At 43.4% G+C, this 17,959-nt stretch overlaps 1 protein-coding gene across 9 annotated transcripts in view; it reads left to right on the forward strand.

Annotated features, from left to right (window-relative positions):
• Positions 1–2,159: 2,159 nt before the first annotated feature.
• Positions 2,160–17,959, forward strand: part of NEGR1 (neuronal growth regulator 1) — a 379,181-nt gene continuing 363,381 nt past the window's right edge. For 2 of the 9 annotated variants that reach the window (XM_075615822.1, XM_075615814.1), the window contains exon 1: positions 2,160–2,558. In XM_075615822.1, coding sequence (XP_075471937.1) covers positions 2,377–2,558 — 182 coding nt within the window. In that variant the 5' untranslated portion in view covers positions 2,160–2,376. The remainder of the gene's footprint in view (positions 2,559–17,959) is intronic. The other 7 variants (XM_075615817.1, XM_075615818.1, XM_075615813.1 and 4 more) reach the window with 6 other exon arrangements.

Raw genomic sequence — 17,959 nt, forward strand, 5'->3', positions numbered from 1 at the left:
TGTTCACAATTTTTTTTTGACTGGAAAAGGGGTGGGCGGCGAGTTTGCAAACTTGGGTGCGAATTCTGCGCATCTCTAGACAACAGGCAGAGGGAGATAGTGAATATGCAAACATAAATACCAAGAGGAAAGTCACACAGTGAATGTGACAGAGATGCTGATAAAGAGACAGGGACAATGAAAAGAGAAGAGTGTCACAGACAGATCAGGATTGGAGACAGATATACATATAGACAGATATACAGTGAGACTGATATACAGAGGGATACAGAGCCACATCCAGGATTAGAGACAGATATACAGAGACACAGATATACAGTGAGACAGATATACAGAGGGATATATATACAGAACGACAGATCAAGATAAGAGACATATATACAGATAGAGATTTACAGAGAGACAGATATACAGGGAGAGATGCTGTATACAGAGACACATATCAAGATAAGAAACAGATATACAGAGACCCAGATCAGGATAAAAGATAGATATACAGAGACAGATATACAGAGACAGATATACAGAGACAGATACAGAGAAAGATACAGAGACAGATACACAGACAGATATACAGAAACAGATATACAGAGACAGATATACAGACAGATATACAGACAGATATACAGAGAGACAGATACACAGACAGAAATACAGAGACAAATATATCGAGAGACAGATACAGGGGCTGGAATACTGATAGGGACATACTGTAGTTAGAGACATGCATGGTGTCACAGAGGGACAATGCGAGGCCAAGCGAAACAGTGACAACTTGACAGACACAGAGGGACACATTGAAACAAAGTGCCAAAGAAAAAGCAGTGTTACCTATCCTCTATATCAATAGATAAATAGATGCCACAAATTGACGGTAATCTTGCGCTAAGTATCTATTTTGGGTCACAACCCCACGTCTTGGTCATTTCCCTGTGAGACCAGAAAGTAGGGGGGCTCCAAAAGGGGGGGGAACAACATCTTTCAAAGGGGCTCCTTCAACGGGAGGGGCCAGCAACGCATTGCCACCCAGTGAATGCAGCTGCCCATCATTTCCTATGCAAGATCGCCCCATAAATCCCCCAGATCCCCCCCCCCCCCCCCTGCTGCTGAGATCCAAGCAGCCCCGGTGCAATCAATACAATTCTAATCGCAAGCACAGAAGTGAGTGTCTGTCTGCACCCTGCACTCTGTACTTGTTACAGTATCTCCCTCTCCAGCACTCTCTGCTTGTTACAGTATCTCCCTGCTCCCGCACTCTCTGCTTGTTACAGTATCTCCCTCTCCTGCACTCTGTACTTGTTACAGTATCTCCCTCTCCAGCACTCTCTGCTTGTTACAGTATCTCCCTGCTCCTGCACTCTCTGCTTGTTACAGTATCTCCCAGCTCCTGCACTATCTGCTTGTTACAGTATCTCCCTCTCCGTCACCAGCACTCTCTGCTTGTTACAGTATCTCCCTCTCCAGCACTCTCTGCTTGTTATAGTATCTCCCTGCTCCTGCACTCTCTGCTTGTTACAGTATCTCCCTGCTCCCTCTCCAGCACTCTCTGCTTGTTACAGTATCTCTCTGCTCCGTCACCAGCACTCTCTGCTTGTTACAGTATCTCCCTGCTCCGTCACCAGCACTCTCTGCTTGTTACAGTATCTCCCTGCTCCGTCACCAGCACTCTCTGCTTGTTACAGTATCTCCCTGCTCCCTCTCCAGCACTCTCTGCTTGTTACAGTATCTCCATACTCCATCACCAGCACTCTCTGCTTGTTACAGTATCTCCCTGCTCCATCACCAGCACTCTCTGCTTGTTACAGTATCTCCCTGCTCCATCACCAGCACTCTGCTTGTTACAGTATCTCCCTGCTCCTGCACTCTCTGCTTGTTACAGTATCTCCCTGCTCCTACACTCTCTGCTTGTTACAGTATCTCCCTGCTCCATCACCAGCACTCTCTGCTTCTTACAGTATCTCCCTGCTCCATCACCAGCACTCTCTGCTTGTTACAGTATCTCCCTGCTCCATCACCAGCACTCTCTGCTTGTTACAGTATCTCCCTGCTCCATCACCAGCACTCTCTGGCTGGGGTTGCTAAGGAAACGGCCGCATGGCAACCGGCTGAGAGCCTGGGGGCTGTCTGCTGCTGCTGCTGCTTACTACTGCTGCTGCAGCTGCTGCTTCCGATGCTGCTGCCGAGCCTGCTCTTATTCTCCAGCAGCGCTTCTTCACTAGATGGTGTGCGAGCCACCGGAGAATAGGGCAGACTCCTTCACTCCTCCTCCTCCTCCTCCTCCTCCTCCTCCTGCAGGACCGGGGAAGTCTCGGAGAGGAGAGGCTGTGCCAGCGCAGGCTCCCAGGCTGCCAGCTGACAGGGGCAGCCCCAGCAGTGATGGACATGATGATGTTGGTGCAGGGTGCTGCTGCTTGTTGCTCAAACCAGTGGCTGGCCGCTGTCATCCTCAGCCTCTGCTGCCTGTTACCCTCCTGCCTCCCAGGTGGACAGAGCATGGACTTCCCATGGCCAGCAGTGGACAGCCTGGTCGTCAGGCAAGGAGATACAGCAATGCTTAGGTAGGACAGTATCCACGCTGCAGTGTGGGGATAATACTGTGTTGTAATGATGTGCTGCTAAGTTTATTTTTGTTATTGTTGTTCCCCAACCTTTTGTTATTTAGGCAGAGAACCCTACAAAATGTGCACCTTCCCTCTTGGGATTTCATAGCATTAGGCTTTTGGGGATGGGGTTTTCTTTGCGCTTTCTTTTTTGCAGGGATGTGTGCTTTATTCAGGCAATACACACACCACTACTTGTTTGTGTTTGTTTCATGCAGTTGAACTAATGGATACCTTGAGGTTTGTGTATGGAGTGGAGGGGGGCTTTGTGGAAAGGAGAGACAAGGGTTTGGTTTGGGGGAGGGTACCACTTTGTAACTAGTACACAGTTCAGGAGGTCTCCATCCAGCTGTGCAAACCATTGGGGACGTGAGTCTTGCTTGAGAACAGGTGTGGCAAATTACTGTCCTCAAGGGCCACCAACAGGTCAAGTTATAAGGATATCTTTGCTTCAGCACAGGTGGCTCAATCAGTGGCGTCGTCAATGACAGATATCTGTGCTAAAGCAGGGATATCCTTAAAACCTGACCTGTTGGTTGCCCCTGAAGACTGAAGTTAGCCATCCCTGTCTTCGAGTCACTGGGCGTCATTTCTTCGGATCTATGGTGGCACACAGTTATTGCCTTGTTTATGAATCACATCTGCATCAGATCTGTGATATACCAGTTGTTGGTCCCTTGGCAGTGAAGGTGTTAAGGGACTTGCTAGGGGCTTCTCACACCGTTGCAGCACCTTTCAGTGCAAACAATTTATATTTCAGGTGGTTGTGTTTCATAAATATCCAAAAAGCAAAGATTACAAGAATGACACGATTTCTGCATCTGTCTATTCTTGACAAATGACCCCCTCCCCATTCATAGATGGAGTTTAAAAGATTGCTTTGCAGTTCCAGTTACTAAGCAGCTTTCAGCGGCAAACACTCTGCAGGTCCCCAAATGTCATTAAGCTGTCCTGTTTACTCCACCAACATATTCCAGTATTCATTTCCCTCCAGCCCAAAGTCCTTTATCCTCTTGCAATGTGTTCCTTTCCTTGTGGGGGGGGACAATGGCTGTTGTCAGGTTGTGCTGCTGGGTGATGGAGCCTTTCTATCTTGTGTATTTCAGATGTGGAATTATGTAAACTCATTTTTTTTTGTGCTATTGTCTTACCCTGACACTTCCAGAAAAGCATCATCATTACCCAAACATACAGAAACAGATACTGTAGCACAGATATATGTAAAGTTACTGCAAGGGCGGCTCTAGTGAATATAGTGCAAATCCTCTGTAATAATGGTTCTTTTATTCTGAGCTGCTCTTCCTTTAGTCCTTAACAAGACAACATAATACTATCATTAGCTGTTGAGGATTAAACTGTGTAGATAAGATTATTCCTATAGTCATTAGTCAGGTAGAAGAGGTAGGATTCAGAAGTATTCTTTATGACATATGTTTTCTTCCTCATAAAACATACATACAGAATGTAGTAACTTATAAACTTGCTTTATATAATACTATAAAATATGCATACATATTTAGATTAGTGGGAGGGGTTTGTACTCTATTATTGATCACAATACCTTTTGTGCTTGACAGGCATTGCACATTTTAGTCATCATTGAACATAAATAGCATAAATGTAAAATATATGTCAACAATTAGACTCTGTATGTTTGCTTACACCATGAAGCCAGTGTGTCTAATATTATACAATAAGGTATCTATTCATCTAGAACAAGGCCATTTGTTGTTAAAGGACTACATGTTGTCTGTGTCATCTAGAATTAAACTGTGGACATTGTAAAATAATCATGTTACATTATAAACTCCTTTTCAGGACGTAAATCGAACACATCATGCAGCAAAACCTCATCCCTCTTCATACGTATGTTCTAGTTATACCTAGGAATTGGATGTCTGCCTATGCCATGAAAATGATGCATATCCGCATTAGGAATATTTGCTTTTAGATTGCCATGTCAGAATAAATAAATATGTAATGATCTTTCACTGCAAACATAGACCTAACCCCACTGAGTCATTAATAGATGGAGATTATGGGCTAAAGCCTGCTTCTCTCTTCCCTTAATGAATCTTGCACACATATGGTACCAGTATGTTTTCAAAGACTATTACCAGGATGTCTCTGTACTATCTCATTCTTGGTATCACAAATGCCTATTTTCCAATCAAACTTATATTGAAATATTTGGAAGTGATAAGTGAAGCCATGGAATTTGCAGTAGACTACGTGCATAGCATAATATTATTATTTAACTTCCTATAAGAATAGACGTAAACTTCTTGTTTCACATTCACAGTCTTTGATCTGCAATAATTTTAGCCACAAGCAATTTGGCTACAGAAAATAACAAGTATGCTTGCCAATGGGAAATGCCCTTGCTCAATGTATTTAGTCGTTTAGATTGCTGTACTAAATAAGTTGTTTAACACAATGTTTTTTTGTGGCATTTTTGGGTAAATCTGTCCACGTCAAGGAAACAATATGTGTTTTGAATGGAATCAGATCATACTAGGCTGTGATGTTGCAGTAGATTTGACAACAGACTTGATTTAATCTTAGTGCACACAGAAAAACAGTCTGTAAGTGAAGATGCAACACAAATATTTTAAGTTCAGTTGTTATTCAATAAAGAGTGAATTTGATTACGAATACTAAACTCAAAATAATACATATAAAAACAGCTGCAGTGTTACAGAATGTTGTAAACATTTAAAAAAAATGTCAATGTACTACAGTGCTGGTATGTTTACATATAGTAGGTGTGATTTAGGAGAGGAGGGAGAGGTAAGGGAAACAAAAGGAAAGAAAGAGAAAAAAGGAATAGAAGTAGGAGTATCTCATGTAGTGAGGTAAAACGTGCTTCTACTTAAACAAATAAGAGTTCCTATGTTTTCTGAATATAGCTTTCTCAATATAAATCGAGAAGCATTTTATCTGATCTCCTTTGACATAATATTAGCTTTTTGCTACATTTGTTCCAAACGGGATATTTGATGAGCAACTACATTGTTTTGGTGTTTTGCATTGCATGGATATTGTAAGTATGTATGTATGTATGTATGTATGTATGTATGTATGTATGTATGTATGTATGTATGTCTTTATTTATATAGCACCATTAATGTACATAGCGCTTCACAGCAGTAATACACGTGACAATCAATTTGTAAATAGAATTCCATGTTTATGATTGTAGTAACAAAGGAGGGAGAGGGAGTAGGGGGTATGATACCTTTTATTGGAACAACAAGTAGTTGATGTGTTACAGCCTCTCAGGGTCCAGGTTACCCAATGAAGGACCCTGAGAGGTTCGAAAGCTTGTAACATTTTGAGTACTTGTTGTTCCAATACAAGGTACCCAACCCCCTACTCCCTCTCCCTCCTTTGTTACTACATGGAAGAAAGGACCAACATGGCTTCCCGCCCTTCTTTGCTTACCATGTTTATATTTTGCACAGTGAACTTGCTTATTGTGTAAAGTAATCAGATTGACGTGTGCAGCCTAAAAATATTATATACAGTGGCATTTACTGTGTATATTTACAGTGCCACAATTTCCCTGAAGCCATAGGATACAGTGTTACAAATGATGTTGCAATTTTGTTTCCTCCAGCATTTCTCTCTTCACCATTATGAACATTTCTGCATATGCCAAGCAATTTGCTTCCACAATACTCTGCGATATGTGAAATTACGTACTGCTCGTTTGATGCAACTAATAGATGACACTATTTTCATGCAAATTGTGAGATGTCTACGATGATGTAAATGCTTTTTATATATCTAACATGGTTATGCATTTGTGTAGTATTGCAGAATGCACATCCGGAAGGCTCAGCATAGTAAACTGCTTTATTGTAAACTGGCTTTGCTGATGTTGCCAGGGATGTGGTCTTCTAAAGCACATTATATTTCACAGCCTGGAGTGTAGACCAGTTTTCCATTGCATGCATTTGTTAAAAACAATAGTTTTGAATTTTAATGCCAACTTATCCAAGTAAATTGTGTTACAAATAGTGCACTTTGGGGCCTATTGAAGAAATGCAGGTGATACACAACTGATCTGGTTTAAACCGGTTTAAACCAGCAATGCCCCCAGAAGCCTGTGAGTTGAACTCATATAACAGGGCTCTGAGCTGGCGGTCCACGAAGGGTCTTAATTGGACCCCTGGACTCTTTGCTCCCGCTAAATTCAAACTAGTTGCTTGGGCAGTTAAGCGTTGTTTTTCCACACGGAAACTCACTGGTAAGTTAAGCTAATGTAAATATATATGGTACATAAATATTTTCCATCATGTTCAAATGTAATAATGTTCATGTTTGTCAATGTATCTAGAAAATGACACCAGCCTCGTTTGGGCATACATTTACTAGTAACCACTCTTGGATCACTAGATTATCTTATAGGTTGCCATTTGGTCTATTTTGTTTTTAGTTGTTCAGTGTGTTGGGAGTTATCGTCCATATTGGACTTAAGGGAAGTACCCTTGATCACTGTGATCCTGGGGAATAGGCCAGAAGAAGGGGCATCCCGCCCCAAAACGTTGCCCCCCTTATTAGTCTTGATCCCTCCCCCTTTTCCCTTGTCTTTTCCTTATTCCTTTCGGTTCCCTTCCCCACCCTGTGTTCTCCCACTCCCTTTGCTGTTACTCACAGTTGTGCGTATATTGCTGACCTTTCCGATTATCTATACATATTGTGTGGTCATATTATGGCAGTATCACAGTAACATTTCTTTATAATATATTTATCATTTACTTTGTTTTTCTTATTTGAGTGCTGGGTAGCCCCCCATTTCTTGCTCTATATTGACCTTTGGGAGGGGAATAGGGTCCCTCCAGGTTCCCGTGCACCACAGTCTTATTTTACTCCCCTATATTCTTAGAGTGCTGTTTAAACCATATACTTTCATCATGGTTTACACATTCAGGTGGTTTATTCAGTGCAATGTTTTTTGTGGTTGCAGTGTTTTCAGATATATTGAAATTAATGTAAATGACTAATTAGTTGGGAAACTAGGTCAGTGGTTTTCAACTGTTTTTGATTAAGGAACCACAGATTTAGATAGTGAAATTCTGGGTAACCTCAACCTTCTCCCCCCCATTTCTCACCCCCCCATCTCTCATCTCCCCTGCCTCTCATCTCCCCCGTCTCTTTCATCTCCCCCCTGCCTCCACCCGCCTCTCATCTCCCCCCCATCTTTCGTGTCTCTCCCCCAATATCTCCCTCTCTTTTCTCCCCCCCCTTCTCCCTCTCACACTCTCCCCCTCTCACACACCTCTCACACACTCCCTATTATGCTCCCTCTCCCCTTCACACAGTCTACACTCTCAATCTTTCCCCATTCTTCTACACACACACACACACACACACACACACACACACACACACACACACACACACACACACACACACACACACACACACACACACACACACACACACACACACACACATACCTTCAGCCGCGATCTGGGTTCTGGGATGTGCGTCCAGAGAAGAGCAGGAGATGGGGGAGGGAGGGAGCGGGGGGTTGTGGGGGCGCAGTCATGATATCACGTGGCTGGTTCGCCCTCGTTGGCAGAACCGCCACCGTGACGTGGCCATCGTTCGGCCGCCACAAGACTTAACTCTTGTCTTTTGGGAATGGTGGTCACGCGTCGCGCTTTCTGCAGGCGCTGACAGGTAGTAACTGGAGCCGGCCCCATAGAGGGCCATATCTTGTTCGCCCCGCGCACGCCGTAGTGCACGCAGCCGCGAGCAGTGGGGACGGGGCCTAAGGTAGCTAGCATATTTCTTTTCATGAAATCTCAGGTCATACAGAAGACCAGTTTAATGCTGATATAATTCACCCTTCCATACATTTTGCTAATGTTAGTAAATAATGTGAAACATTCCAGATAAATGATATGCATATTTACCAATTTTATGCTTTCTTATATTGATATTTATGAGATAAGTTAGGGAAAAGACCTATTATTGTACAGCCAATTTACTACAGTTTGTTAAATTCAAAACATGTTCGCTAATGTTCCTTCTGACGTGATATCTCTAGAGATTCCAAGAAGCTGTCATCTAAAAGCAAGTGGTATGGGAAAAAAACCATTCACCCATATAATGCCTTAAAACATCACAGCTGCATGTGCAGCAATCAGAGTTGCCACCACTCCGAGTTTGACCTGGAGACTATGGCTTTCGGTTACGTATCTCCGGGCTACGGGTTTAGAAATTAAATTTCCCAGGCGAAATAGATTTTGTAGATTTTTTATTTGCAAAAATACTTTGCGTTTCTACTGAGGGCGGTGGCAGGAGAAGAGGATTGAGGACCACCTGAGTGGTGTAGGGCTGCAGAGCAGGACATCCGGGGAGGAGTGTCCTCTAGCAGTCTGACGTGGAAGTCTTCACTGACTTCCGGTGTCTGCCGCTGCTACAGCGCGCCCCTCTTCAATCGTCCTCTTCCTCTGCCGCCCTGCTTCAAGTTTGCTCCCGCTTTCCATCTCCTCTGCCACCTTGCGCCTCTCTGGCGGTCCTACGTCCTCTTCTCCCGCTGCCATCCTCTTCCACTACTCTGCTCCACTCCTGCAGTCCTCCTCGCCTGGTGTCCTCCCACTCCTCCACCCCTACCGAAGCCAGGTAGGCATTGTTTAGGGGATGAGGAGGAGATGAGGGGATGAGAGGATGAAGAGCGGGGGGTGGAGGGGGTGAGAGAGAGAGGATGAGGGGGGTGAGAGAGAGGATGAGAAGGGGGAGTGTGAGAGAGAGGATGAGGAGGGAGGGCGATAGAGAGAAGATGAAGAGGGGTGAGAGAGAAAACAATTGCAGTCAGTATTATCTTATACTACTACACTGATTTATTTAAAAAACCCATATAAAATTTGTCATGTTTTGCTGTTTTAAAAATCGTGAAATACGCAAGTCTTTTTAAGTATTTGTATTCACATTTATATTGTATACCAATTAATATAGGTTTTTTTTTCATGTGATTAGAATTACAGCAGGCAGGGGGGGGGGTGGCCCAACTAATATCAAATCCAAGAATATGTGATTACATTTCTTGTAATTGAATTGAGAAAAGTCTCCGGCTTCGCAGGCAACCCTGGCAACAATACAAACAGGAAAACATGTCGTTTGTGTATCACTAGTGGTCACATATACTTCTACAGTAGGGCAACAAAAATGCTAAAATATCTGTCCCCCAAACAACAGAACAGGAAACCTGGAAATAAATGTCCATGCAGTTCTACCATCCAGGCCACCCCAAACTGTTCAACATACTGTAAAGTAATACTGTGCATAGAGAACCCAAATCACTTCATAGAGTTGTGAAAGGTATAAGATTTTGGGTCTAGCACGTGCTGAAAACACTGTACTCAATTAAGGATTCTACGGTCCTCTGCATAAATAGAACATTCAATGTTGAAAGATTATATTCCTGTGAAACCAGGAATGTACTATATACATTATTCAGTGCAGGTGATGTGACCAGGCTTGCTAAATTGGTAAAACCTAGTGGCCAACAAGTCAAAGCCGAATGAGCTTTCATAGACATACTGTACACACGGACACATCACCATTAAGAATACAGTAATGATACACCACTAGCCATCAGGTTTTTTTTTTTAAACTACCCACTTCATAAATCCTTTCATAATTAGGATTCTCAAATAAATATTTAAATCTATACATAAAAGAAAAACATTTCAAATTAAAATGATAACGCACACCAACATCATCACCAAAAGGAGCTTAACAAGAATGCTTGTTTCTGACACCAGTTTCTGTATCATCTTACAGTACATATACACCGCTCTCTTGCTCTAACACTTCTAAACGTTATTCCCACATCTTCTCTGTGCCTATAATACACCCAAATAAAGATGTGCAAAACGAAGTCATTGACCCATGGTTTGGCGTGAAAAATGTCTCAAACGTGTTCTATTTGACCAAATTCACACCAGTAGAGAGAACTAGGCAGGTACATATATTTGCATAATCAAATGAGCTCATCTCCCAATCATCTGAGGTGTGGTCCCAGGTATCTGCCCATGTGTTGTAGAGCAGAGTGTTTTGGTAGGTATATAAATCAATAGGTAATATCTATCTATCTATCTATCTATCTATCTATCTATCTATCTATCTATCTATCTATCTATCTATCTATCTATCTATCTATCTATCTATCTAGCTATCTAGCTATCTAGCTATCTAGCTATCTAGCTATATCTTTATTTATATAGCGCCATTAATGTACATAGCGCTTCACAGCAGTAATACACGTGATAATCATATAAATAACAAATAATACAAATAACTCACAATGGGAAGAAGCGCTTCAGACATAAACATGACATTTAGGAAAAGGAGTCCCTGCCCCGAAGAGCTTACAATCTTTCTCTCTCTCTTTTGCACAATTTAGCAGATTGCTGCTGCACTTTAGAAGTTTAGAAGAACGCAGAAGATTGACCGGAGGAAGAAAGTGGAGCTCTTAGATATTGGTTTAAAAAAAACAAATATTATGTTAGTTCAAGTAAGAAAAAGTATTAACTAATGTCTTCTATTTGTACAATAAGCAGCAATACAGTCTTTTCTTAGTGGATGTACCTTAATGCTTTCAAGCACTCATGCACTTACATTACACAGTGGGAGCTAGCTTTGTTGTACTCCATAGAAGTCCAATTGCCACTTCATCTGTATATTAAAGAGAGAAATAAACAGAATATGTAACTTAATATTAAACTTTTATGTCTTCTTTCGGTTAGGGGCCATAGGAAACGCTCAAACAGTGCCCTAGAGATCCCAATATCACTATAACCTCGCTTGTAAAACCTTAATTATTTAATCAAATAAAATATGCTCTACCTGAAAAACAGATTTCCGTAAAACTGTATCACCCCACCCCCCAGTTCTCTAAAGCTGCACATTTCTGTGCTTTTCTTGAAATGTTGCTGTTTGGTTGAGGGATGTTCATGAGGTGGGGATGGGGGATGGAGGGTGGGGGGGGTGGAGGGTGGGGGGGGGAGGGCAGTGGCAGAACTACCATATGTGCAGCTTGTTCCGCTCTACCAGGGCCCACCACCTTTAGGGGGCCATCCTCCACACGCCAGCACTTATTTTAGCAGCCGGAACAGAGTTTTGGCATTTCTAAAGACCCAGCTCTCTGTCACCCCCTCCGTGGGCCCTACCTTTGGTGCAGGGTCTCACCCGGTAGCGGAGGGGGCCCACCCAAGGGATTCTAACACGGACATAAAGCCTCACGGAAGTCAGGCCACACTTCCGCAGTTTACGCCGACACGTAAGGCCCCATTCAGCAAGAAGGGCCCCATTTGTACTTCAGAAATTTTATCTACCTTATTTATCAACATTTTAGATTCTTCTTCATTCTCCTGGCATCGGATAAAAAAAAATCACAAAATTCTCCTCGTCACTTTTAAAGCTTTACACTCTTCTGCTCCTTCTTACATCTCAGCCCTAATTTCTCGCTATGCACCATCCCGACTCTTGCATTCTGCTCAAGGTGTCTTCTCTCTCCCCCCCCCCTTTTGTATCTAAAGCCCTCGCCCGCCTAAAACCTTTCTCACTGACGGCACCGCACCTCTGGAATGCCCTTCCCCTCAATATCTGATTGACACCCTCTCTATCCTCCTTTAAACCCCATCTTAAAACACACTTGCTTAACGAAGCATATGGTTGATATTATACATATCATACATCGACTGTGGCCCCTTGCAGACGCACTTACCAGAACACCGTCCTACGTTTTTCCTACCATTTCTTACTACTTAGATTGTAATCTGTTCGGACAGGGCTACTAATGTTACTTTTATGTCTGAAGCGCTTATTCCCATTATGTGTTATATTATTATGTCCCGTGTATTACGGCTGTGAAGCGCTATGTACATAAATGATGTTATATAAATAAAGCTATTCATAATTACAGACTAGGAATAAAATTGCAGTATTGATAATATTCTAATATTTTTCAATGGATGTATGCATTGCAATTCATGCTTTTCCTTACTGTGGCCTTATGTTGCTGAACAACATATAAAGGGTTGTAAGTCAGAGACACATACATCAGAATTTACAAACTGCTAGAACATTTACAGTTTTAGCCATTTTATTTATTTAAACAAAATCCACATTGGCACTTACAGTTACTGTTATTTTCCAAAGTGATGGCTGAGCAATTAGTCCCAAAAAGTGATATTAGAATTTGTTTTTTTTCTTAACTTTCACGCCATAGTTGCTGTATAGACTTGGAAAACATAAGACAGACAAATGTAGTGACGGCCTTGAGGGAGCAAGGGGTAAAATGCTAGCTGTAAAAATATTATTAATGTTACTGTAATACTGTTATTAATATGGCACTTGCCTTGCATACATTTGGCATGCTCAAGCCTTCCTTATAACATTGTGCTGCAGCCATATGTGAGAGATTGGTGCTTTCTGTAGACAGTCTGTCCCTAATAAAAAAGATATGTTAGAGCGGACTTATCTGAATGGGCAATCTGTCCATATCTTTCAACAAGGAAAGCAGAAATCTATGGAGATTACATACACACCAGACTGAAACCAGCACAATAGAAGTCACTGGTTTCCCTCTCTCTGGAAATGCTTGTGTTATTGCAAGTGTGGGTTTCATTAAAGGAACTTGAAGGATAATGCCCTCCAGACGTAAACAATTAAAAGTTATTTTATTGAAGTCAACATTTCAGTGCTATAACCACACCGAAGGTGTATTGACCGAAGGTGTGTGGTTATAGCACCGAAAAGTACTTTTTATTGTTTAACTAAGTCTGGAGTGCATTATCCTTAAAGTCCTTATGCTTATGCTGATCAACAGCACCCAGCATCTTTATAAAAATGAAACCGTGGAGCGTTCGTTGTGAGTAAGGTGTGCAAGACTTACACCAATATATTTTTTCTTCATGGTTCCAATAAAGGAACATTTCCTCTTTTTTTATATATATAGCGGAGAAGCAGGGGGTCTCCGGAGCTGAAATGCGTTTATTTCAAGGTACCACTGGTTTCTTTCTGACTGTGTAAATTCCCAGGCCAATAGGCAGCCACTTTCTCTTTGCGCTGGTCCTTTCTTAATGTTAAAGATATGTGTATTTGGCAAGGCTGCAACCATACATTAAATAAGTTATGGTGGGTAAAAAAGTGACAAGAACCCTCCACCGTACTCAACCACGTGTCTCAAACAGGTCTGCAACCCTGCTTTTCGCCATTGTTTCTCAGCATGCAGTGCTTCCACTGGGATTCTGGGAAATGACAGGCAAATGAGCAAACAGTGTTACCTTTTGCTTCTTATCCATTTTAACATGGGACCCCTTCAAGCATATGCCTGCCACATGACACAGCTTTTCACCACAGTCTGGGTTAAAAAAAGGCTACAGTCATTTGTTTGCTATGAAAGGAAGTTATCTTTTTCATATTGCAACTTTAAGTACAGTGTTATGTTCAAAATGTATGTAATATTTCTTAAAAAATAGTCCTAATAGTGTTGTTCATTAAAGATATAAAAAATGGAAAATGCAAATTGCAAATATGTTTTCCACTCCATGAACCAGGTATTTCATTGCAAAGGAAAGTGTTTCTATAAACTGTAATGACTAAAATGTGTTCCTCTGAGAACTCTTATTCCTACTGATTAAGAGGCCAGCTCTTGAAAAATGTAATAAACAATTACAATTAAAGAAGCAGCCCATGATGTCTTAGATGAAAAAATCTGAATCCTCTTAGACACTTTTATAGCAATATGTGAGCATTGCATTGATAATGTTAGCATTAAAAGAAGCTTGAAAAAAATTGAAAGCAATACAGTACATTTACTCACAGCAGAATATCAGTGAATACGCCACAATTTCCTCATGCTGTTTGTTGACCTAAACCTGACACTGAAAGACGCGTCTTACATCAATGTTTGTAACGTATGACATACATTAAATAGAAATGACATATGATATGAAATGATTATTGATTAGAGACTTTCTATACCGTCTGTTAATAATTTGTTAAAGGTTACAGCAATCTGTTATGTCGGCTGCTGTTTTTAAGAAATGTGGTTGAAAGTTTTTGTGTAAAATGAACCAGACACAGTAAGGTTAAGGTGAGCAAAATAAGGCAACAAAATTCCCCCTTTGTACATGGTTTGCATGTTTTCCAAGGGCCGCCAAAATGCCATATTATCATGTCATTCAGAAGTCAAACTGCAGACAAGGATTCTGGGTAATGACATACACACAGATCAAAGTCCCATTTGACACTTTGTTGCCCACTATCATCTTCTTGTGTCTGGTTTTCAATCACTACCAGCTGAACAATAATGAATCAATAATGCAGCAATCGCCCCCATCCCCCCTAACTAAACCCCCTTTTTTTAAGTGAAACTTCTTTGCTGGCAACTACAGGGTTTGGATAGGAAAAATCCCTTGTGTTGTAACAAAATTCCATGACGGAAGTGACGTCATGATACTACTGTGCGCATGCCCGCGCTCGCCCCACACCCGCGCATGCACAGACCTCAAAGCACTTCCTTCACACTTCCAGCCCACACTGTGCACGTGCCCGCGCCACATCTGCGCATGCGCAGACCTCAAAGCGCTTCCCTCACACTTCCAGCCCACACTGTGCGCGTGCCCGCGCCACACCAGCACATGCGCAGACCTCAAAGCGCTTCCCTCACACTTCCAGCCCACACTGTGCGTGTGCCCGCGCCACACCAGCACATGCGCATACCTCAAAGCACTATCCTCACACTTCCAGCCCAGACTGTGCGCGTGCCTGTGCTCACACCACGCATGCGCAGACTTCAAACAGAAATTGGAGCCAGCAATGCACTATGGCAGCCGAGCTCAGCACACGTGCGCAGTGGCGGCCAGGCTCGGCACACATGCACTATGGCAGCCGGGCTCGGCACACATGCACTATGGCAGCCGGGCTCGGCACACATGCACTATGGCAGCCGGGCTCGGCACACGTGCGCAGTGGCGGCCAGGCTCGGCACACATGCACTATGGCAGCCAGGCTCGGCACACATACACTATGGCAGCCGGGCTCGGCACACATGCACTATGGCAGCCGGGCTCGGCACACGTGCGCAGTGGCGGCCAGGCTCGGCACACATGCACTATGGCAGCCAGACTCGGCACACATGCACTATGGCAGCCGGGCTCGGCACACGTGCGCAGTGGCGGCCAGGCTCGGCACACATGCACTATGGCAGCCGGGCTCGGCACACATGCACTATGGCAGCCGGGCTCAGCACACGTGCGCAGTGGCGGCCAGGCTCGGCACACATGCACTATGGCAGCCGGGCTCGCAACACATGCACTATGGCAGCCAGGCTCGGCACACATGAGCAGTGGTGGCTGGGCTCGGCACACATGCACTTTGGCAGCCGGGCTCGGCCCACATGCACAGTAGCTGCCGGGGATTGACTGCCCTTCACCGGGGCTTTCAGCACCGCCCAGGCGTATATGTTCCCGGTTACTGTGACGTCACGTCCTGTACGGCCTGATGCACAGCAAGTTCCGAGCGACCCTGCGGGGGCTGCTGTGCAGGAGGGCCACCCCCACTTCGAAGTGACATCCCAATCTCCCTCCCATCCCCATGATCATATATCACTCACATAGAGAGCAGAAGATATTCCAGGCTGGGATATCCGGGGATTGGAAGGGGTATTAGTGGGGGGCATATAATTACACATAACACACACACCCACTGTGACACTGTCACACACAGTCACACTGTCACACACAGTCACACACACAGTCACACACACTCACACACACAGTCACACACACACTGTCACACACACACAGTCACACACACACACAGTCACACACACAGTCACACACACTCACACACACAGTCACACACACACTGTCACACACACACAGTCACACACACACAGTCACACACACACACAGTCACACACACACACAGTCACACACACACAGTCACGCACACACACACACAGTCACGAGGAATTCACAGTTAGTATAAATGTGAACATTCAAATAGCTAAAACAGGGTGGGGCTGGGTGCCGAGTACGCACGTTAAGTCAAACTTCTTTGTGTTTTTTTCAGTGAAATTGTGTTTGGATTTTAAATAAACATATCACCATCACAAATACAATTTCTGTGACAAAAGACAAAGAAGTTTGAATTAAAATGCGCCTGCGCAGCACACACACACGTTGTTTATCATGTTGAGACTCAGGGAGTCCCGGAGCTGACCGGTGCTACTTTCAGTCCAGGGGAGTACCCCCGGGTTTCCGAGAGTCTTACTGGTAGGTACGGAGAGAACTTGCTGGTTTTAATTACTCCCATGTCACGTAGGCCAACAGGAAGCTGCAATTGAGGATGTTGTAGCTTCCTACTGACGGGACGGGACATACGTGACGGGACATAAGCAGCACATACGTGACATAAGCAGCCATTTTGTAAATGTAAATATCTGGTAAATATCTAAAAAATAAAAAAATTGTGTGGTTCAGCTGTGTGGACCTTCTGGTTCCAATTTGGTAAAAAAATAGATAAGGGAAAGGTGAAACCCCCCAAAAAATGAGCAGTCAGGATTGCTGATTTAACTGAGGTCTAACTGATGAGCACACACAATGAAGGCAGCTACAGTACATAGTAATGTTGTACTATTTGTCACAATCTCTGCTGTACAAGCTTTGCAAGATAACAGAAACTCGCACACACCGTGTCTCCACTCCCCTCCCTCTAGATCAGTGGTGGGCAACCAGTCTCAAGGGTCACCATTATCAGGTTTTCAGAATATCCCTGCTTCAGCACAGCTGGCCCAACCAGTGGCTCAGTCAACCTGACCTTCTGAAGGCCCATGAGGGCTAGAGTTGCCCACCTCTGCTCTAGATTGTAAGCTCCTTGGGGAAGGGACCTCCTTCCCATTATCTCAGTTTATCTTAATATATATGAACTCCTTTGTCCTACACTATGATTATCCTCCCGCCCCACAATGTACTGCGCTGTGGTATATGTTAGCACCATGCAACTAAAAGATGAAGTACCAACTTAAAGGATTCCATGTAGAGGGATAGCAAGCTAAGTGATGTGCTTAGCATGTTGTTACCAAGAATACTTGACTAAAGTTTGACCATCGTATGGCAACAAATGAATGACACAGATTTTGGATGACATGAAAACATAGTCATGGCATTGGGTTCTTTGTCTGTTTGCTGTTAAGGAGCTTACATACAATGTATGTATATGTCAGGGGCGGGTGCAATTTCTACCAGCCCTCCCCATCGCCATCGTGACGTCATGTGACGCAAGGTCATCGTGAAGTCATTGCGTCACAGCATCATCCTGATGTCACTGTT

This window comes from Ascaphus truei, chromosome 10, assembly GCF_040206685.1.
Source record: "Ascaphus truei isolate aAscTru1 chromosome 10, aAscTru1.hap1, whole genome shotgun sequence".
Classification (NCBI taxonomy): Eukaryota; Metazoa; Chordata; class Amphibia; order Anura; family Ascaphidae; genus Ascaphus; species Ascaphus truei.